The 23,876-nt window shown below is 45.1% G+C and overlaps 1 protein-coding gene across 26 annotated transcripts in view; it reads left to right on the forward strand.

Annotated features, from left to right (window-relative positions):
- LRRFIP2 (LRR binding FLII interacting protein 2) overlaps positions 1 to 23,876 on the forward strand; it is a 100,728-nt gene that overhangs the window by 43,416 nt on the left and 33,436 nt on the right. For 19 of the 26 annotated variants that reach the window (XM_085875957.1, XM_085875961.1, XM_085875966.1 and 16 more), the window contains 9 exons: positions 2,890 to 2,934; positions 3,225 to 3,341; positions 9,945 to 10,016; positions 11,971 to 12,141; positions 13,976 to 14,068; positions 14,288 to 14,380; positions 17,153 to 17,245; positions 22,043 to 22,178; positions 22,399 to 22,448. In XM_085875957.1, coding sequence (XP_085732083.1) covers positions 2,890 to 2,934; positions 3,225 to 3,341; positions 9,945 to 10,016; positions 11,971 to 12,141; positions 13,976 to 14,068; positions 14,288 to 14,380; positions 17,153 to 17,245; positions 22,043 to 22,178; positions 22,399 to 22,448 — 870 coding nt within the window. The remainder of the gene's footprint in view (positions 1 to 2,889; positions 2,935 to 3,224; positions 3,342 to 9,944; positions 10,017 to 11,970; positions 12,142 to 13,975; positions 14,069 to 14,287; positions 14,381 to 17,152; positions 17,246 to 22,042; positions 22,179 to 22,398; positions 22,449 to 23,876) is intronic. The other 7 variants (XM_085875960.1, XM_085875969.1, XM_085875982.1 and 4 more) reach the window with 4 other exon arrangements.

Consider the following 23,876-nt stretch of genomic DNA (forward strand, 5'->3'; position numbering starts at 1 on the left):
GTAATTTGACATTGGTCGCTTCTTCCGTTCTCGAGTTATCGTGCCTACAAACAAACAAACAAACAAACAAGCAGTCATAGACTGGTACTTACGAAATCGTCAACTTGACCTCTGACCTTGTCTGATAAAAGCTGTCTCTCGAGAAGGTAGCGACACAAACCAGAAGTTTCTACGATGATTCTGTACCAAACCATCAAAAATCGAATGTTTTGGATGTTTGACCTCACTGTGACCTTGACCTTTGGCCGATTTTGACCAAAATCTAATCAGCACTAGCCATCACCCTCCTGAATCACGTGGTGTAATTTGACATTGGAAGCTTCTTCCGTTCTCGAGTTATCATTTTTTGGATGTTTGACCTCACTGTGACCTTGACCTTTGACCGATTTTGACCAAAATCTAATCAGCACTAGCCATCACCCTCCTGAATCACGTGGTGTAATTTGACATTGGTAGCTTCTTCCGTTCTCGAGTTATCGTGCCTACAAACAAACAAACAAACAAACAAGCAGTCATAGATTGGTACTTACGAAATCGTCAACTTGACCTCTGACCTTGTCTGATAAAAGCTGTCTCTGGAGAAGGTAGCGACGCAAACCAGAAGTTTCTACGATGATTCTGTACCAAACCATCAAAAATCGAATGTTTTGGATGTTTGACCTCACTGTGACCTTGACCTTTGACCGATTTTGACCAAAATCTAATCAGCACTAGCCATCACCCTCCTGAATCACGTGGTGTAATTTGACATTGGTAGCTTCTTCCGTTCTCGAGTTATCATTTTTTGGATGTTTGACCTCACTGTGACCTTGACCTTTGACTGATTTTGACCAAAATCTAATCAGCACGAGCCATCACCCTCCTGAATCACGTGGTGTAATTTGACATTGGTCGCTTCTTCCGTTCTCGAGTTATCGTGCCTACAAACAAACAAACAAACAAACAAACAAGCAGTCATAGACTGGTACTTACGAAATCGTCAACTTGACCTCTGACCTTGTCTGATAAAAGCTGTCTCTCGAGAAGGTAGCGACACAAACCAGAAGTTTCTACGATGATTCTGTACCAAACCATCAAAAATCGAATGTTTTGGATGTTTGACCTCACTGTGACCTTGACCTTTGGCCGATTTTGACCAAAATCTAATCAGCACTAGCCACCACCCTCCTGAATCACGTGGTGTAATTTGACATTGGTAGCTTCTTCCGTTCTCGAGTTATCATTTTTTGGATGTTTGACCTCACTGTGACCTTGACCTTTCACCGATTTTGACCAAAATCTAATCAGCACGAGCCATCACCCTCCTGAATCACATGGTGTAATTTGACATTGGTAGCTTCTTCCGTTCTCGAGTTATCGTGCCTACAAACAAACAAACAAACAAACAAGCAGTCATAGATTGGTACTTACGAAATCGTCAACTTGACCTCTGACCTTGTCTGATAAAAGCTGTCTCTGGAGAAGGTAGCGACACAAACCAGAAGTTTCTACGATGATTCTGTACCAAACCATCAAAAATCGAATGTTTTGGATGTTTGACCTCACTGTGACCTTGACCTTTGACCGATTTTGACCAAAATCTAATCAGCACTAGCCACCACCCTCCTGAATCACGTGGTGTAATTTGACATTGGTAGCTTCTTTCGTTCTCGAGTTATCATTTTTTGGATGTTTGACCTCACTGTGACCTTGACCTTTGACCGATTTTGACCAAAATCTAATCAGCACGAGCCATCACCCTCCTGAATCACGTGGTGTAATTTGACATTGGGAGCTTCTTCCGTTCTCGAGTTATCGTGCCTACAAACAAACACACACAAACAAACACACACAAACAAACACACACAAACAAACAAACAAACAAACAGAAACGGAAGGCATCAATATACTTCCGAAATCTTTAGATTTCGTAAGGAACAAACACAGCAATAAGAGGAAGGGGAAAGCGGGGATGAAACCAAAAATGGAAGATACCAAGTGACAACTAACGAATGAAAAGGTGTGAGGGAGGGGGAGGGGTGGCGGGAAGAAAATCACAATAACCTGGGAAAAGGGAGTGTGTTGGAATGGGGGTCATTTGGGGGTACAAGAGATCAAGAGCATGGATGGGAGATGACCTCGGGTGGTGGTGGTGAACAGCTGTCTTGAAGCCCTTGAGGGAAGAATGCGACTGAGGAGACCTGGGGAGGTTGGTCCCACAGTGAGGGAAAAGAAGAACAGATGAGTGGAGGTGAGCAGTGAGCCTGGGTTTACGTGTGCACCCCACAGAAAGCTGGGAGCGATAGAGCCAAGAGAGGGCAGAGAGTGCAAGCCCAAAAACAAGGCGGAAGAAAACAGAGGCCACCAACCTGCCTGTGATGCGAAAGTAACAGGGCCTACACACTCAGCTTCGCCATGGGAGATTCCACTGATTTTGAGGGCCTTGTTTTCCACTGCATCAAGGAAGGCAAGGTGTGAGGCTAGGCCAACATTCCAACAGGGGAGAACGGTAAATCAAGCTGCCAATGAAGACCTTGAAGGTTATCAGAAGTTCACATTGACCAAGGAAAGTCCTTGCACGACGAACGATGCTCGTTCGGCAGCTGGCTTTGGATGTCATTTTATCAATCCGGTCTGCCCAAGGACGAATCCTCTTTTTTTTTTTTTTTTTTTTTTTTTCTTACCCTCTTTAAGTAATTTTTTTCCCCTCCCATTCCCATTCTGATTGTTCTTTTCCTTTTCCCATTTCTTACCTTTTTCTGCCCAATTTTTTTTTTAACCTTTATTTTTCACATCATCCCAACCTTTCTATTTCCTCACCAACTTTTGATTTCCCATACTTCCCGGTTTACCTTTATCTGTCTTTTTGACCTCCACCAGATATTAACTATCTGTTATTTGCTTTCACAGCTTGATGATCCCGCTGACAATGAACCCATGGAAGGTACAGCCAAGGTGAGTGAATGGGAAAATTATTTATTTCAAACGATTGTTTTATTACGCATTGTTTGTTTTTGTACTATGCACAACCATTTTTACTGTCCCATGTACAAGTGCAGCATGAGGTGATGCTTGTTTGTATCGGGCCAGGCCTTGGCCCGGTTCCACCTGCGTGTGCGAGTGCGCTTGCCCCGATTTGCCGGTTTAACGTGGCTCCGGCTTGGCAGATTGCTCGGTCTCGCGCTCGCAGTGCCGTGGTGCATCGTTCTCGCCGCATCTCACGGTCCTCTGATTGTTTGTTGCAGTCGGTGACACGAAGCTCGGTGTCCTCCCTTTCATCCGTTTCTCTCGGCTCGCAGAGTTCCAGTACGAGCAAGCAAACGTCTGTGGAGATGTCGCCGGGAGATGATGTGCTCATCAAGGTATGGTCTCGTTGATGAATATCGGTATCTTTATCGATTTGCTTTTGATGCGCATTCATTTTTACACACACACACACACACACACACACACACACACACACACACACACACACACACACACACACACACACACACACACACACACACACACACACACACACGTAGTGGTTGTTTTTATTTTTAATACATTTCTTCACCTAAACCGGTATATTCAGCATCTCCAATAGTCCATGGCTGCCGCTCTGAGCTGAGAGTCATCCTTGGTTTATTTTATTTATTTAATTTTATTCTATTTTTTGTTCTGTAACTCTAACTCCAACTCAAAGTCCACACTGAGAAGGACCTTGTCCAATCCCAATCATAGTGTAATGTTTTTCACACCGTTCGGCAGCAAATACACTTTGAGTCAAATTCTTTCCCAGTAATGCCTGTGTCAGTAGTCTTAAACCGATTGGCTGTGAGCGAGACTGTGCCACGATTCGCTGTGAGATGGTCTGAACCACGATTGGCAATAACCCACTTGACATAAATGGGACCGAAGCCATTGTTGGCTCGTTCCACCAAGCTTGCTTGAATGTATCACCGAGTGAGATTGTCGATAAAAGTAGATGGTGTGGTTTGAAAATGTTCTTTGGTACCTAATCAGCTTCTTGATTGCTGAAAGCATCTCATGTAATGCATAATCTATCTTTGTTTTCGTCATAGCTAATGGGACCTTTCATATGACGTACTGCCACCTATCTGATAATCATGGGACCAAGCCGGTCCTGGCTGGTCCCCTATTGATTCAGTTCAGATTATTAAGCCTCCCCCAATAGGATATGGGCTAATTGCTGTTATTGGGGTTGTTTCTACAATTGGCGCCCCCAATTTTTAATGCTACCTCAAAGTTTCTGAGACCCCATGGAATACTAAACCACCATTTCGGTTTATTTGTTTGTTTCCTTTCAGTTTTTTTTTTTTTTAATCTGCCAATGTCTGGCCTATATCTCGGAGCCGGATGGGACTTTTGGAATGAAATTTTGCATCAATAATGGGAATACAAAGTATGTCTGGTTAACATTTTGACCTTGATCTAATTTAAGGTCACAACCTAATTCTAGGCCACTTAACATGTTTCACCATAAATTGATCATGGGTTGTCAGACCAGAACAAAATTGTCCTCTCAAGATAGCCTTGAGTAAGATGCATTTACGCTTGATTTACATCATACCCCTCCGAGTTGAGGGTTAAGGTCAAATGGCGGTGTGAAAATTGAAAAAAACGAAAAAAACTCGAGTCTTGTGCCATCGCCCAATTTTGCCAATCCGGAATCTCAAAGACCACTTGCCCTTCCAAGATATTCTTGCATCATCATAGTGTACCTGCATTGAAGTTGTGCACCTGATATTTGATTACTGGCGTCCTTGACCTACTTTTTGGTCTCGCCCCGTCGGGATTGCAAGACTGTCGCAGTGTGTGTGTGTGTGTATGTGTGTGTGTGTGTGTGTGTGTGTGTGTGTGTGTGTGTGTGTGTGTGTGTGTGTGTGTGTGTGTGTGTGTGTGTGTGCGTGCGTGCGTCCCTCTGCAACCGCTTGCCCGATCGATGCAAAACTTTAAACACAGGAAGCACTCCCCATGGGGAATATTTTGTTCACAGCTCTGACATCATAGGTCACATGGTATGGCGGCCATATTGGATTAAAGGAAAATAATTTAGACGTCTCAGAAACCGCTGAAAAAGAAAAAACTCCACACGGGGTATATGGGGTGGTAATGATGATGTCATCGGTGAAGTGGTATTCCAGCCATAATTGGTTGAATCAAAATCCTTATCCGAAAAATCTGAACCTTCTTACATCTGATCTGCGACCTGATGTGAGTGAAGAGTTCAATTTGTGACGTCATTGGTCACTTGGTTTGGTGGCCATTTTGGGTTGAAAATGAAAAACACAAAACAAAATCTTCTTCTCCAGAACCGCTGAACAGATCGATGAGAAACTTAAAACGTATGATCAACTTGCCATGGGGAATGCATTTGAGATTTTTTTTCCATTTTCACCTTCATTGATGCAATTTAGCGCTAAATATATGCTAAAATTGTCGTTAAATATTCTCATAATCAATAAATGCTACAAATAATGGCAATGTATGTGACGTAATTGGTTGCATGGGTGATACGGGTATATGGGCCATAATAGCAGTGCGTCATACTATTGTGTTCGGTTAGTGATATGTTTGTTCAGAATGAGCGAGCAAGGTGAGAACTTGCACTCCACCGAGTGCCGTTCTAGTTTTGGATTGTGACCTAATTAACAAAAACACACTTGATCACAACTTGGATAATTACCTCCGCCACCGAAGGTGAAGGAGGTTATGTTTTCACCCCTCTGTGTCTGTCTGTCTGTCTGTCTGTCTGTTTGTTTGTGTACAGGATATCTGAAAAAGTTTTGGACGGATCAGGATGAAATTTGGTGGACAGGTTGGGTGTGTGACAAGGAAGAATTGATTCAATTTTGGTGAAGATCCAGATCCAGATCCGATAATTTTTAAGTGATTCTTCACTATTGAGAGATTTGGCGAAACTAATGTATAGCACGATATCTCAAAAGGCTGTGGGCGGATTCGGACGAAACTTAGTGGACACGTTGGGTATGTGATGACGGATTGATTCGATTTTTGTGAAGATCCAAATCTTGATCTGGGTACAAGAATTATTTAATTCTTAAAAGTGATTCTTCACCTTTGAGAGATCGGTCCAAAAACGATATACAGTAATCCCCCGTTTCTCGCGGGGGTTCCGTTCCAAACCTCCCCGCGCTAAGTGAAAATCCGCGATGAATGGACGCCTCCCCCAAAAAATCGACTCGTCTGGTCTGGTCGGTTTGGGAGTGATTGGGTTTGAGGTGCCGGAGATCGACTCGTCTGGTCTGGTCGGTTTGGCAGTGATTATGTTTGAGGTGCCGGAGATCGACTATTCTGGTCTGGTCGGTTTTGAGGTGCTGGGTATGAGCAGTGCTCGTCCAACGGTGGCAAACCTTTTTCCTTCCCGAAGCATATATCAAGCACCTTAACCTTAACCTTCTCCTGGAGCATCCCAGGACCTTCCTCTGGCGCTTTGGTTCCTTGCCAGAAGCCTTAGAAGCTGGAGGGCGTTTGGGCGGCATCGTGGGGCTTGGAGAAAAAAACGTAGAAAATATTCGAAGTTCACAAGCGAAACTTTGTCTCGTGCGTTGTGTGACTGGTCGAGCACCACGCATTATAATTTATTGCTTAAATAATTTATATTTTATATATTATTACCGCGATGTACCGGGGGAATCCGCAGAAAAAATTAGTTACGTTCCAAGGGAAAACCCGCGATGAACCGGGGGCGCGATAGGTGAACCGTGATGAAGTGGGGGTTGACTGTAGTAGTGTATAGTATGATATTTCAAACATGTATTGGGCCCGATATGATCTTGTGGATCAGGCATTACGTGGCGGAGGGTATGCACTCTACCGAATGCCCTTCTAGTTTTGCATGTGGCTGTCCATGGTTACAACCACGAGCTGTAGTGGAGATCAAGACTGCAACCCATCACTGATACCATAATACCTCATCTTTTTTTCATAGTCTTTGGCTTCAAGGTCTTCATCATCAGATTCAAGGAGAGGATCAGCGATGTCAGGTGGATGAAGAGGCTAAAGTCAACAGCACTGGAAGCGCATTGGTATCGAATTGCGGCAGATCTGCAACTTTCTTGGTGTTTCTTGTGTGAGTCTTGGACACGTCACTATGTATACGTTCAGTGCGGCTGGGTTGTTGTCTGTGGGATGTTGAAATGGTGAGATCCCAGTTCCATGAAATGAATCATGTGCAGGAGTGGAACTGGGATTATGACCGATGTTATCAACGGCTGAGGTCATGAAGAGGCCTGCTCTGTTTGTTCGGGTATACAACCTTGTGCTGTTCATACCCAGCACATGCTGTGCCAGTTAGGTCTGTAGATACCTCCAGCACTGTTGTGAGAGACTGAGAGTCCAAGATTGTGAAGAAAATCAACTAATTCACACTGACGAGCCTTTACATGCATTTCCACACCAAGGTAAGAGTGGCAGAGTGGTTTCAGAATCCTTCGGGTGACGATATATTCACCAGTATGCCTGGTGTTGGCTTCATGGTTAGGGTGGTGGGTTTGGGATCCTAGGATCCTGAGTTCGAATCCCCCTCTGCGGTTGAATTAATACCAGGTGGGGTTGACTCTGCCTGTCATCCTTCTGAGGTCGGCAAAATGAGTGCCTGCATGCTGGAGTGGTATCCTGCGTCGGAGTGGCGACCCGTCCAGGATTGTGTCCAATAGCCAAGGAGATTGCTTCGGCAGCACCAACGCTCTGCACAGAGTATGGTCCCAATGGATGGATGGATGGATATTCACCAGTGACGCCTTCTCTCAGGTGTTTACAACTGTTGAATTTGAACAACTGATCCTACGCTGAGTGCAGGCTGCTTTGTCGCACGGTTACGTGACATGCTGTCCGGTCCTTCAAGGATCATTGATACGACGGCAACCAGTGGTTTTGGTATGGAATTGGTTTGGCGATTCTCAGTGCAAGCACCTCTCGATATGCTGGCCAGGTGTTCATCACATACAAGTGGCCACACATCTCTGCCATCCTTCTGAGTTTTCAAGTCGTGGCAATGATTCAGTACTTTGTGCTTCAGCCTTGTACTGTGTACTCTGCCTTCAGTTTCCACACCAAGCTCCTGCAGTCGATTAGCATGCAACTTCGTTGGTTCTGTGAACTCGAACACAGGCAGATGTTCTTCTTGTTTTCAACCTTCCAAGTACTCGGCTAGTTCAGCAAATGTGAGATTGTAGCTCACATTGTCCTCGTCTGTGTTGACGTGTTCTCTGCACTGAGATCTTTCTCTTCCATGGAGATCTGTCAAGCAAGCTGGGTGACATTTGGCTTCTTGAGCAATGAGATCACCTGCACTCAGTTTGGCACCAAGTTTCTTATCTTGAAGTTTTTTTTTTGTTTGTTTTTTTTTTCCCGTACAATTTCAAATGCAATTGTCTAGTTCGAAGGTTGATGCATTGTGCACCTCATCTGGCGATCTCATGTCCCTCAATTCTTAAATTCCATGTCTCTCATCAAGTCTTGATAAGTTCAACTGTGCATGGGAATGTCAACTAGTTGGGATAATTTTACCAAATTGTCAGCGAGTGTTGTAAGCAGCACCACAGTCAGCACGTTTTGAATTAGCTGGACATTGAAGAGGATCGGTCCTGATTTCTTGACAGGAAATGCAGAGAGACCAGTCGGTGGTCATAGACCACATGGATTGTCACCTTGTCCGAAGTTGTACGAAATGTGTTCCTCTTGTTTGGCCATCCATTGTGGTAAATGATCCATCTACAAGCAAAGGGTAAAAAGGTCAGAAACCATATCAACCACTTCTTTCCAATTTCACGAGGCTTCTGTTCCAACTCCCGAGAAATCTTCCTTTGCAGTTTGAAGAGGATGCAAGCAAAATTGTCAGTTATCATGTAGCGTTGTTCGTGTCGGCAGATGTCATACATACATTTTCATCTACAGATATATATATATATATATGTATATATATATATATATATATATATATATATATATATATATATATATATATATATATATATATATATATATATGTCTAAAATTATGAGATAACATCAAGTCTGAGCCAATATAGTTGAAAGCTGGCTCCTTATAGGCAATCACCATGCATCGTATGGATAAAGTAGTTTGCCCTCGTGGCTCCAGATGTGAAATCGTTAACATGACCGTGGGGGAACAATTGTGCCCTCTTTCATGTTTGCAGCATGATGTGAACAAATCCGCGTATATCCGCCGGGCTATCTGTTGAACTGCTTCATCGATTGATGCGAAACTTCATCTCGATATATATATGTGTATATATATATATATATATATATATATATATATATATATATATATATATATATATATATATATATATATATATATATATATATATACACACGCAGTATATATAAACAACAAGTCATGGGGGAATATAGGTTCAAAATTTCAACGTTATCGGTCACATGGTCTGGCAGCCATTTTGGATTGAAAAATAAACCTGAAACGATCAATGCGGAACTTTAAATATGTGATCGACTGCTCGCGGAGAAAATCAGTTTTAACAGCAATAATGTCACGTGGTCACGTGTCCGATCACAGCGGGGTGCCTTTGTCCCGGCGGAAGTGCTCGTCTCGTTTTGATTGTACTCAAGATGTCAGCCATCATAGACCTTCGTTGACTTATGCTTAAAATGTCCTTTTCTTTCTGGATAGGTGGATGATTGATTTGCTTTGGGGTGAATGTAGAGGAGCAAGGGGATTCTGTGCAGAGTGAGAAAGAGGGTGAGGGATATGTGAATGCTCATGGGAATTTTATTTTTCTGGATTGGGGGTGGGGGGGGGGCTGGTTGTTTCCCCTAGTCTGACCTAACCATGTTGATATTGTTTTGTAAGTTGTTAATGTTTCACGTTTTGGAGGGTACGGAGTAATGCTTTTGACAAATTGTGCAGCCATGTAGAATATTTGCAGCTTCAGTGACCACTATGCACCTCAGGACATGTATGACCTTAAGGACCAACTTCGTGATGTCGAAAGCCGCTACAAATGTGGCATGAAGCATCTCAAGGTACCGGTGCCTGGTGTTTTAATCCACCGCCTGTGGCTTGCAGTGTTGTTTTAATCCACTGCCGGTGGCTTGCAATGTTGCTTAACCACCCGTGCTTGACCACACAGCTGACCCTCAAACAGAGGTCGAATGTACAACTGGCTTGGATACCCTTTGCATTTTGTGTTTTGATCTCATCGTGCAGTGCAAGACCTTCCCGTACACGTTTTTTGTCCTTTACCAGGTGTTCGTCACAATCTCTTCCTTTAAACCCCCAATTAACGTTTACTTCCTCGGTGTGTTTTCCTCGATTTTTAACAAAGTGCAGTGTTCAAAGATGTAATCTCGTTTTGATTTGGAATCCCAATTGTGCCTCGACGTCCATGATAATTGGAGGAAGTTTGACACTCATCTGGTACAGTGAACGTGGGACTCCTGTTTCAGGCATTTGGCGATGAAATATTTAGTTTCGTATTCCTTCTCTGACTTGTGGAAACATTTTATTTGTAACATTTTGTTGTGTGTTGCCTGGAAGTAATCTTGTACATATGTACAAAGGAAAAGCGCGGTGAGGTGGTGAAGCCGTCTGTCAGTCCCTGAAGACGATTTGCCTTTTAATCACGTCCTGTTTGAACGTTAAGACCCCGAGGACCCAAAAGATCCCAAAACGCTCCAAAAAGACCCTTTAGACACCTTACACCCTTCAGTCAGATTAGACAGCTTTTGAGCCGTGAACCATTAAGACAACTTGGTCCTTCTTACATCACAAATTAAATTTCAAATAAATATAATATCCCTAATATTTCAAATAAATTTGAAGAATAAATGTTTGTATGATGATTGGCGTAAATAATGACAACACAGCAAATCTGTGATGTCACTCTCTGCAACGACGTGTGGAGAGGCGAGCATAGCGAGCCGAACCATGCTAGTTGTGACATAAAACGGACACGAACAAATCCCACAAGGGCGGCACTCGATAACCGTGCTCATTTTGTTAAAGGATCCCTTCCCATGGGTTGCGGCTTGTTGTGAGCGACGTTCGGTGGTTGGCAAGACCCTCTGGTTTTGTTCCATTGATCAGATGTGAAAAGCACCAGGAGTCTGTGCAGTCCATATTATCAACCTCTTAACAATACTATTGTTTGGCTCTCGGCCATCCACATTGTTTTTTAGTTTCTCAGCTCCATGCTGCTCCCACTCCCCCCCCCTCCCCCACACACACACACACACCCTTTCTTTCCTCGATCAATCCTTTAGTTATGAAATTTGATGTCGGATCCAAAGACAGGCTTATCGCCGAACATCAGTTGAAGGTTAGACCACTCTATTAGAGGAAGGGTGATAACCGCACAACCTCATGTGACTTGAGTGTCATCTCTGACACTGGTGGTCGCCTTGCAAACGATCTTCACACCATCCTCCTTGGCCATCCGTGAGTTCAGTTTTGCAGTTCTCTTTGCTATGTCAGCTTGTGCTGCTGGTCTTTGTAATGGTAGTGTGCATTGCTGAAATAACGTGAAATTGTGCCATCATTGACGAGGTTGATCTGGAATATGTCTGTTCACAAGCCGTTGCATGAACTCGGAAAGGGGAGTTTTTTGTTCGTCGCATGTGTTTTGCCTTTTGATAATTGAACAGTTTTGTTTGACTGAAAGTATTAGTGAATTGTTGCTTTGGTTGTAACCTGTCTATATTTGCTGAAATACTAGTCCTAAACCTCCATTACAACCAAGGTATAAACCAAAACGAAGGGAAACCTCGTTAGCTGGCAAGTCCTTGAGAACTTAAAAGTTCCCTTTGGACGGCCTAAAGATGACAAATAGATGAAATCTTTGGTTTGTAGAATGTACATTTAATGTAATTGCAACCGTTAATTTGGAAGCGTCGTCAACAAGAGGTGTTTTGACGCGTCTCAAACTTCCTAATGTTGCTTCCACTCGACGTGTTTCTGACGAGTCGTTCCCGACCCCAGGAGAGCCTTCGAGACGTGGAGGAAAAGTACAAGGTGGCAATGATGTCCAACGCGCAGCTCGACAATGAGAAGGCTAACCTCATCTATCAGGTGGACACGCTGAGAGACACGCTGGAAGAACTGGAAGAGCAAATGGCCGAGCTTCGTCGTGAACACGGGGACAAGTGTAAGGTATGTAAAGACTGCATGTTCCTGCTATGGAATTGTGTGGCACGGTAACGATGCCGACTGTGTTTCGAGATTGAAGAAGATTAAAGGCGGTGGTATTAAAGATTTGGATCCGAAGTTTCTGGAAGTGAAGCTCGTGTCAGGATAGTTACCGTGTTGATATGTATTTTTGGGGGGTAAACCAAACTGTCTCTTCAATGATCTTCAGGGAGTGGCAGTCCACCTTCCTTGTATGATGCTTCCACACGATGATGCCACTTCGCACTTTGTGGTTTGATGCTAATTCCCTCGGGCAACTTGGGATGGGCACCAAGGTGATACCGATGAAAAAGGCAACCTTTGGTTTCTATATATAAAAAAATAGCTCCGCAAAGTGGGTGTACCCCCTCAGCCCATGCATTGTAAAAGGAAGCAGTGATATCACGATGATGCAGTCAGTTGGAGCACGTTGGACGTCATATCGAAAATAAAGTCAGACTTCAAGATGGCTACCGGGGCGGCTAGTGAAAATCGCAGCACGCCCATTTTCGAAAGGAACCTCCCTCTACTCAACTCCATCACACACACTGCAAAAATGCATTTAATCGGACAAGCCAAGCCGTTCTCGAAATTGACGAAAACCAATTTCAAGACGACTGCCTTGGAGGCGACATTGAAAATCGCAGTGCGCCCATTTTCGAAAGGAACCTTCCTCTACCCAGCCCCAACATACCCTGCAAAAATGGATTTAATCGGACAAGGCGTTCTCCTCGAAATCGACGGAAACCAATTTCAAGATGGCTGCCATTGAGGCCACATTTAAAATCGCAGCGCACCCATTTTCGAAAGGAACCTTCCGCTACTCAACCCCAACATACCCTGCAAAAATGGATTTCATCGGACAAGGCGTTCTCCTCGAAATTGATGGAAACCAAAAGTTGACAGACGGATGCCCGGACAACGCCTGTGACGACAATACCCCTCAACCCAATTCGAGCTGAGGGGTAAAACGGACCTGTGTGCGTGAGTGCCAGACCCATGTATACCTTTTAGGACCCCCCCACCATGACACTTAAGACATCCCATGACCATCTCGACCCCCTATGACTCCTGAGACCCTCCAAAGACCCTTGAGATCCCCCCCCAGGACCCTTGAGATCCCCCTCCCCAAGACCCTTGAGATGCCCCGCCCCAAGACCCTTGAGACCCCCCCCAAGACCCTTGAGATCCCTCCTCCCAAGACCCTTGAGACACGCCCTCCCCCCCAAGACCCTTGAGACCCCCACAAGACAATTGAGACCTTTAAGAACCCGAAAGACCCTTTAGACCCCAAGAACCTCTCGACCTTTATACCCTTTAGGTCCCTTGACTCCCTTTAAACCTGAATATCGTTTAACATGTCTGAAAGGTGTAAGAGGTCTCGACAGCTTTGACCCTTGACCATTTAGAGCTTCAGAGCACTTAGACCTTTTTAGACGCTTTATACATGCTTGAGAGATGATACCCTTCAACCCCTTTAACCCGAACTATTGGAACATAACCTTGAGACAATCGAGTACCTTTTAGGCACACACCACACAAACATCTACACTCTTCTTGCAAAACACAAACTATACTTTTCTCAACAAGTAATGTGCAAACTCGACCCATACCCAGAGGGTGGGTACTCTTCTACTTGTTTATAATGAGTGGTTCTTGGTGTGTTTGAGTGGATTATCATGTTGGTATTTTTAAATGTTGACAAAACTAAACAAACTTTTCGACAGATTTCTGGAGAGACGATTATAATCTTTAATTAAATTGTGTGTTCTTTTTTTTTGGCTTTGCCACTGTGAACTCTGTTACTGTTGGTCGGTAGGAGTTGGAGAGACAGAAGCATGACAACAGTGTGCTCAAGTTCAAGTTTGACGAGGTGCATGAAGCCCTGAAGCAGCGAGATGAGTTGATCGAGGTAAGGTGCACGAACGACTCGATGCGACATTTTTATTTTTATTTTTCACTTTGTGCGAATGACTGAAAGTGGAACGAATAATTTCTGCGACCTGAAGTGCATGCTTTCATCCCACGTTGTTCTTCCTTCCTTTTCATTCATGCCAAACGACTTGGCAATCATTGTTCCTTCATCCAAACCTTCTGGCTGTTCACTCTTCCTTTCCTTCACCTGCTGCAGGAAATTGGGAAACTTCAAAGCAAAGAAGAATTGCGTGTGCAGGAGATTAATGAGCTGAACGAGACGATAGAGTGGAAAGAAAAGAAAATAGGGGTAGGACGTTTTGAGCAGTTTGAGTGTTCAGCATGGGGCCACCTGTACCTGGGTGCTATTATTTATTTGTTTGCTTTGTCCTTTGGGAAAGCTTGTTTGGTCTTCTTGGGAAGGGGAAGACGAGCAAAAGTGAAGTTGCATCTCAGCAATTTTAAAGATGTTTTTGGTTTTCAATTTATGTTGCTTTAAGAAGGTTGGCAGGATAGCCCAGCCCGAGACTCCTCGAGGTATGCAAACTCTCCTGTGAGCTGTCTCGTCTGGTTTCAAATCCCGAACCAGCTATAAACTGTCATCCCCGTGTTTTGCAGGTAGAGTGATTCATCGATGCGTTGTTCTGTTCCTCGGATGGACTTTAAACGGGCATGCCGTCTGCCGGCATTAGTCGGTGGACGTGAAACGGCCCACGGTGCCCTGCACAAGGTGTAGGAGAGTTATTGGCACCATGAACAAATTACAAATTCCTGCTCTAACCTGTTGGGTGCATTGCATCAGCGGCACAACTAGACCCTCAGCAATTGATGCTACGCGCAGCCATGTGCTCCATATTGTGGCGTTCAGGCCGATTAACACCAGCCCGGACGGACATCCGAACTGTTTTAACTCGGAGGCGAACAGCCGGGGTTCTCAACGATTGTGGCGCACGCGGGAAGAAAGCAGCGAGGTGCTTTCCCTTTTCCTCGAACCCACAACAAATAAACAAACACAACGAACTTCAACAATAATGATTTAGTGAACACAAATCAAGGGTGATCATGAAAATAATTAATTGCGTAAGCTAAATTCTAATTTGAGACGTCTCCACTCGGTCCCAAAAACAGACAAGGGGAAAGATAATAATAATAAAAGAAATTCTCCCTCCCTTTATGCCGGCACTCAGCTTTGTGTTCAGAGATATCTTTTTGGAGCCAGGTATTCGTCGAACCGCATGGGAGAATGCGCCACAATGGTGCCAAGTCGCTCCTCGCGGCCACATACGTGAGGTAAATAATGCGTGCGGTGGTCTTGAACGCCTGGAGCCTACAAACTGCCGTACAGTTTCTTCTCATGATCCAGATTGTCACACCGCTCCCTCCAAGTTCTGGGTCTACACACACACACACACACACACACACACACACACACACACACACACACACACACACACACACACACACACACACACACACACACACACACACACACACACACACACACACACCAAATGGTGCCGCCTTCCTCCTCTCTCCTCTCTCTCCTCTCTCTCTCCTCTCTCTCCTCTCTCTCCTCTCTCTCCTCTCTCTCCTCTCCTCTCCTCTCCTATCCTCTCAAAGCACATGAACCCAGCCGATCAGACAATAGCAAGCATCTTATTTCAGCACGCAAACACATTCCTATCAGTACGAACAACGAGAATCGCGCTGCTATTTCTTCGTGCTGAGAGAGGAGCAACAGGGCTGAAACGAACTTCCAACTGTCGTCTCTCTCTTTCTCGCCCTCCTCCCTCTCTGAGGGAGAACTAGCCTTAGGCACTACTTGGTTAACACAACACCACCCCCCATGTGGTGACACATAAGAATCTTAAGCTCACAGTTTTTTGTTTTTTTTTTCCTACTTAAATGACATTGAGATGTCTCGCACTCGTCCACGGACCATGCTGGACTATACAATCCTATCTTCACTCTGGGATTCCTCCATCTACCCCCACAAATGTAACAATTGAAAGAAGATTTTTTTATTTTTTCATTTTTTTTTATACAAGGTCTTAGCCTCGTAAGGGGGCTGCCACTCGCATCTCTCGCACACATGGACATACAGACAAGCGAAACACAGCCATTGAGTTTGTGGTAAGTGCCGTCACTTCCCGGGATTCTGTGGGTACCAGCGACGTCACAACGATGACGCCGCTTTTCTCACCGCACTCAGTGGGGCATTTACCAAGGAGAACTTTCCTCCTCCCCATGGATGCCAACCTATGAGGAATGTCCATGCCCTTGTACTTCCAAATGCTGAATGTCGAGCAAGGAAACAGCACGTACCGTTTTAAAGTCTTTTGTGTGTCTTGGACGGGGTTTGAACCGCCAACCTCCCAGACTCGAAGTTGACGCTCTGACATTACACCGCTGAGAATGGTCCTTGATCCGAGCGAAACAAATTGACAATGTACTCATCACGTTTCCTCATTTCTCATTGGGCTGAGCTCATCTCCCTCTCCCTTGTCTCTCTCTCTCTCTCTCTGTCTGTAGGCAAGTCATATGAAATGCCTTTCATTTCGAGGAGATCTTAATCGTGGCACACACGATGGATTTATCTTGGTTCAATAACAGCGTCCTTTTGAAGGCCATTTTTATCGGGCTGCCATTGGCAGCTCATCGCGGCAGTTTAATGGGAAACTTGGTGCTTGTGCTGAATTCTTATTCCAGCACCTTTTAAGGAACCTTCGATGCTTCTGGCCATCATTGAATGAAAGATGGTACGGATAACTCAGCTCGTTTCGTAATCCGTGCGGATCACGCTGCTGGAGGGAGATTGCATCTCCATCCACAGAGCAGACGGCGACGGTCGAGGGCACGGGCACAGTTAATTGGCTAGATTTTGAATTGAGGGTTTAAGATGTGTTCTGGCTTGTATATTTATTTATATGTTTACAATATACCCTTCTGATTATTGTATTCCCCTTTATTACTGGCCTGTCTGCATCACGTTTGTTTTCAATCTCTCTTCAATGCTGTTTCATCTGGACTTCCTGGTTTCCCTTCTGTCCCCTTTGTTCCATGCTGTGACCTTTGCTGCTAGGCTCTGGAGAGGCAGAAGGTACACTTTGAGTACATTATGAATGAACGTGATGGCCTTGTAAAGCAGGTTAAACTGCTCTCTGATAACCTGAAGGTGGGGTTTGTGATGCACGAAGCACTTGTGCAGTGTGTGCGTGGTTTTCCAAAACAAAACTCTGATGCACGACTCTCTTACCCAGTCTTGGTGTTGACTAACTCACTTAATGGATTGACTTTGAGTGTGACATACATGACTCCATCGAGGAAGTACTGCACTCCTAAGCATGCTTGCAGATACTCGTGCATCACGGCTTTACTATAGTCCCATCTTATTGCTTTTTTTGAATCGGAACTGTTGATCTTGTCTTTCCATTTAGGGAGTGGGTGGGTGGGGGGACGGGGTGGGATGGGCGAGATGGGAGGGGTGGAGGGTTGTGCACCATGATCAGAGGGAAATGGTCTGCCAACAAGTCAGACCATTTCCACCAGAATGTATCGATCACCTGTTCATTGTGGAAGAGCACTCATGGAGTGACTTTGGAATTGATTTAAGCAATTGGGAAGCAAGGTGAAGTGAAGATGATGTTTTGGGCATTAAAACCCTTAGTTGGAGCAAAAAAGCGATGGTAGACCTCCTTTTACCCAAAGAAGGGTTACTGCCCGAAATATCAGCTTCACCTTGCTTCCCATGGTGGTTGGCATCTACCGTTCAACATCCTGTTGATTCCCTTTATGTATCAAAATACTTCTGTGACTCCATGGGACTGCCTCAATCTGTGAACTCTCCAACCCAGATTTCTCCCAATGGCAAATCCTCTCTTCTGAACATTGTGATGACCAACTTTTCCACAAATGTCTCCTGCTCTTCCTCTGGTCTATTTGGTTCATCTGATCATGTGCTTGTGAAAGTAAACATCTCTGGCTATTCTCAGTGAGCTGCCTCAACGCCGGCGAGTCTTACATTTCACTCAAGCAGACTGACAGGGACTGCAAGCAGCCATCTTTCTTCAGGACTGGTCTCCCACGTCTACAGCCCCTGATGTTAACACAGCCTGGGAATTTTTCCACAGAATCCTGCGTTCGTTCTCTCCCTCTCCGTCTCCGTCTCCCTCTCCCTCTCCCTCTCCGTCTCCCTCCCCCTCTCCCTTTCGGTCTCAGTCTCCCTCCCCGTCTCCCTCTGTCTCTCTCTCTGTCTCTGTCTTGCACAGGTTCATCCCATCTCATCTTCAATTTTCCGACCCACCTTCTGCCCATGGTGCACTGAATCCTGTGGTGAGACAGTTGCTCTGAAACAACTTGCCCTCTCTTCCTGGAAGTCAAATCTGGCCGAAGGCAATCTCATTGCATTCTAAAGAGTCCAAAACAAGTGTGTCCACTTTCAGAAGAGCCAGAAAACAACATCTGTCCAACCTCAATAATGAACTTTCAAACTTGTGTCCTTCCTCTAAAATCTAATTGTGCCTTGTTAAGTCTGTCTATGGTGTATGCTCCACTTCCATCCCTTCCCTTTCTTCAAATGGCACTACAGCCGACTCCGATCGTGGGAGCGTTTAATGTCTCAGTTCTGTGTTTTCTTCCAAATATTGTGTCCCCAACCCCTCACTCTTGGTACTCATCCTTCCCTGTCATACCCAATTGCTCCAGGATTCTGCATATTTTACACCTGAGAAGGTAGACAAGTTTCTTTCAACCCTCGACTTGTGACGGCAACTGGACCGATAGCATCAGCAAAAACCACGTGTCCTTAAAACCCTGCTCTACTGCTTTTTCAGATCCTCTCTGCCATTTTCACCCTGCTATTTGTGCTTGGTCACCTTCCATCTGCTTGGAAATCTGCCAACATCACTGCACTACATAAAAAAGAAGCAAAAACTGACTGATCCCTTTAGCTGTCGGCCTATCAGCAAGGTCATGGAATTCATCATCACAGTTGATATGAAATCTTTCCTTTTTCCAACAACATCTCGGATCACTAATTTGGAATCGGACCAGATTACTCTACGCTGGACATGCTGCTTCGACTCACCCAACAATCGATGGAGACCCTCAATGTCAGACCTGAGATCAGAGCCATCTCTCTGGACATATCTCGTGCTTTTTATAGTCTGGAATCCTGCCTTACTCTCCACACCATCTGCTCATGGCATCTTAGGCCAACTCCACACATGGCTTACTGACTTCCTCTGCTCTCGCAGCCAACGTGTGGTTAGGTTCGGTCAAGTATGGGAGCATGCAGTGTGTCGTGGCGTCCACATTCCACTGGTACTCCAGGGGCTTCCGTCTGGCCATCCCCAGGTAGCTACCTGGCCATTCACCATCTTGAGATGACGATCAACCTGTTGCAACCACGAGGCACGTGATTGGCCCATTGGGTTCCTCCACGCACGAGGTGCCCTCACTCAGATTCTGGTGAGCAGGATCAGCATAAGGAAAATGGGCCATATGTCCAGACAGCTGCAGCTGACGCTCACGCACTATCCAGGTAACAAATCTCATCTGAATCTCTCTCAGCAACCACTCGTTAAACAAAAAGACTGACCAGCAATAGCCAAGGATTCTCCATGAAAATATTTAGGACAGAAGGAATTAAGTCTCCGTCTCAGATCCTTGTTCAGAGTTGAAGTCTCACATCCTTGGAGCAAGACTGGAAGCACCAAGGACTTAAAGACTCAAACTTACGTCGTCCTGCATAGGTACCGACAACGCTACACTCCATGACTCCCCAGGCCCAACCCAGATGTCTTTCGACCTCTGCCGCACAACATGTGGAGACATGAATATCACTGCCAAGGTAAGTGAATCTCTCCGTGACCTCAACATCCTCAACACAAATGGGTACAGACAAGATGACAGCATCCAAGATGTCATTGAAAGCCTGGATCTTATTTTTGATCCAGGAAACCCGTAATCCCAGCGGCTCAGACTCCTCATTCAATGCCTCGAGGGCCCCCAAAAGGATATCCAAGGACTCCGCAAAGATGACTGAATCATCTGCGAAATCAAGGTCAGAAATCTTAACATCTCCATACGATGCACCGCAACTTAATCTCTCCGACATCCTCCCCAAAATCCAGTCCATACAAGCGTTGAAAGGTGTGGGGGCCAGTACATACGGCTGTTGAACTCCAGGAACAACTGAAAATAAATCGGAGATGGGACCATCAGACCTCACAGCACTCTCATTACCAGAGTATTGATCAGTTTTTGTGGTACACTACGAAGACAGGGAATCCTCCAACGGGTATGCTGATTCACTGAATCTAATTATTTGCGGAGATTAACATAGGCTGCGAGCATATTGTGGCACTTCACGGAATCCTTTCATCTCCTCTCCCTATCAAGGCAGTAGTGCCCCCAAAGCAGTGTTCAGGGCCCAGTCCTCTTCCTGATCTTCATCAATGATCTCTCTTACTGACTCTTTGCAAAATCCTCTTTATTGATTTGCGGATGACTCCACCCTCTGCCACGACATCCCTCATCCCTCATCCTTCAGACAGGCAGGCTGCAGCCTTTTCCCTCTGTTCAGACCTTAAAATAAATCACAAGATGGTCAAACACTTGGAATATGTGTTTCAATCCTGACAAATCTTACATTCTCACCATCTCTCTGCAAAAGGGCTCTCTGACAAACCCTCATATCTACTTTCTTAACAATCCACTTGAGGAAGTTCAGTCATTCAAACTGCTGGGTCTCACAATCAGCCATGATCTTTCTTTTGGCAAACCGCATTTCAAAGTTGGCCTCCAAAGGCAGCCGGCGATTGGGCATCCTCCATCGTTCAAAGTCCTTCCTTGGCACACCTGAATACCTATCCACCGACAAGGTCTTCATCTGCAGATTGATGGAGTACTGCATTCCCCTCTGGGGTGGCTCCCATGCCCAATCTTGCTCAGCTTGATGCCGTGGAAACCAAGGCCTTAAAGATTATTGGAATCTCCTGTGATGAAGCTGGGTCTGTGGGCCTTATCACTTCGCCATCACAGCCAGGTTGGTGGTCTTTCTCTTCTCCTGCCTCCTGTCACCCTCTGCTTTTTCCATGCTATGTCCCTCTTACCCCCAGGTTTCTACAGGGCACCCACAGTCGACCTTTAACCCACAGAGCATTATGGATCTGATTTCACCCTTCTGGTGAAACTACCTAAATCCAGGATCACAACTCACCTCCACTGATTTGTTACTCTTTTTTTTTTTTTTTTCCCCCACTTGTGGAATCAACTTCCACATTCTCTTCAATCACATTCTTTCCCTCCAGGTTTTCAAAACAGCTGTTCATCACCATCTCAGATCGTCTCCAATCCAAAACCATGATCTTTTCTACCCTTGTTAATCCCACCCCAATCCCTCCTCCTTCCAAATTTCTAGTTTTCCCTCCTTGGAGTTTCCTTCTGTATCCATCTTGTCCACTCCATGCATGTTTTGTGTCCTGTTTTTGTCTATTACATCCTGATCCATGCAGTGTACTAGCTCTTCCACGAGCCTCGACTACGTATACAAAAAAAGGGATGATCTTATTCCAGGGAGATTGGCGACAGAACAGTTTCAGAAACTGTTCTGGCGACAGGTACAAAAAACCTGTACCTGGGAGGTACAGGTTTTGCTCTGAGTTTGTGTGGCTCAAAAGTGGTGTCTGTGGTTCACACTTTGTTTTTAAATATTTTATTCTATCCATTCATGGCCTGCTCGGTTGTGTAAGAATAATCTTGAAAATACTCTTTTGGCATCAACACATAACCATGTTATGTGGGCCGTGACTGCTTCCTGACCAGAGCATTATGGATCAAACAAAAAGAGGACTCTCCCACAGAAGAGGTTGTTCGACTGCGGAAAACCAACCTTCTCTACCCCCACCCAACCCCCCCCCCTCCTCGACCCCACTTAACCCACTCTCTTCTCCCAACACCTTCCTGGCAGAGGCATGGTCTCGTCCTGGTGCCAGAGACGGAACCTGATGCAGGGAATTCGGGTGCACCTGAGGGTCACGGTTCTTTAGCCCTGGTGTCTCGGGAAGCTGCGGAGGTTTTGAATACCGTAGGAGATGGTCCTTTAGGTGAGTATGCATGGGAAACTTGCCTGCAGAAATGAATGGTAAACTAAGGTCAAACTGGGACCTCTTTTATGTTTCACCTTATTAATTGTATTTCCATCTTTCCAGGAAACGATTCAGTATTCCCAAAATGAGACTTTCTTGTGCTGTGAACATGCTCACTGTGTGTTGTGGAGTTTCAAATGATTGCCATTCCCACTTTGTTTTGTCCACTTACTTTCAGATGTTCGGTTAAAGAAGCTTGCTGAGGATAAAGATAATCTTCTCGAAGAGGTACGGCACTGTGCAGTACAACATACTATTGACATAACCTTTGGAGCCGTCTATTTATTATGTATGCATGTGGAAGGGGATGGGCTTGGGAGTTGTGGAGAGGGGGCAGGATTGTCGAGAGGTATGCACACACACTTCTGAGCTGTCTATCTGGGGTTTGAATGTCAACCCAGCTCTAAACTGTCATCTTGGTGTTTCACAAGGTGTGTGTGTGTGTGTGTGTGTGTGTGTGTGTGTGTGTGTGTGTGTGTGTGTGTGTGTGTGTGTGTGTGTGTGTGTGTGTGTGTGTGTGTGTGTGTGTGTGTGTGTGTGTGTGTGTGTGTGTGTGTTTTTTTATTTTTATTTTTTTCATTGTTTGTGTGTTTTTAAAATTTTATTTTTCATGAGTTTATCTGTCAACAGTTATGCAAGTGACATCCTCTTGAAAGGAATTATTTCTTGCTACATTTGACTACTAGTCACGTTCAGGAGGTGCACATTGCCTTTCCTGAAATAGATTCGATTCACATTTCCCGAAAATTGGAGCTTCAGCAAAAACGAGTCTTGATCAGAATGACATCATTCAGTTCTGATTATTTCAGAATTATTAGATTGGATCATTCCATTTCTTCATCCATATATACATGTAGTGGATAAAAAAATTGAAACACCAATGTAAAGTCACTTAATCTGGTGTTGGGCCACCACGTGTGGCCATTATGGCCTGTATGCACCGAAACATAGAGTCTACCAGCATCTGGAGTTCTGCAGGAGGGATGCGGCACCATTCTTCCATGTGAATGTCTATCAACTCGCACCTGTTTGGAGGTGGAAAACGCTATCTCAAGCATCATTCCAGAACATCTGTTGATTACGAAGGGCGCTGCAAGCATCTCAGACTACCTGTTTGAGAAGGTCTGCCTGAGTGCAGGTTGCGCTGGACCCAGCTGCGCAGGGACATAAGGCACAAAAACGAGTGGTGTGAAGGCCGGAGGCTGGTGGCCCATGGTCGATGAGCGTGGTACGATCCCCACAGTGTTGCTTCAGCTCCATACAGACTTGCACCACATGCTTCTGACATTCCATCACCCACCTTTTTCATCCAAGCCCCACCCTCACAATCTTGGGCCTGACATAACTCCGCATGGTTGTGTGAGATAAGAGAGGCGTTGCCCCCACACTTCGTTCTGCTTATTTCTCCTCGGTTCTTCGAGTCTCTTCTTCCCGGATTGAATGATGGCCATATGCCTTTTGTCCAAGTACGTCTGTTTGAGTTGATTGTGTGTTAGGGTTAAGTCTGGTATTGTGTGTGTAAATAAATACAGTAGTTGCTACATTTTTCCACTGCTCATAGCATGCTTTCTTCCATTGATCCAACACAGTGTGTACATAATAGATAGATGGGAAGTTTTTTTTGCCCCACCAATTGGCTCCATGGGTTGGTGCTGC

This window comes from Eptatretus burgeri, chromosome 3 (assembly GCF_056783735.1).
Source record: "Eptatretus burgeri isolate ZD-2024b chromosome 3, Ebu_testis_v1, whole genome shotgun sequence".
Taxonomy (NCBI): domain Eukaryota; kingdom Metazoa; phylum Chordata; class Myxini; order Myxiniformes; family Myxinidae; genus Eptatretus; species Eptatretus burgeri.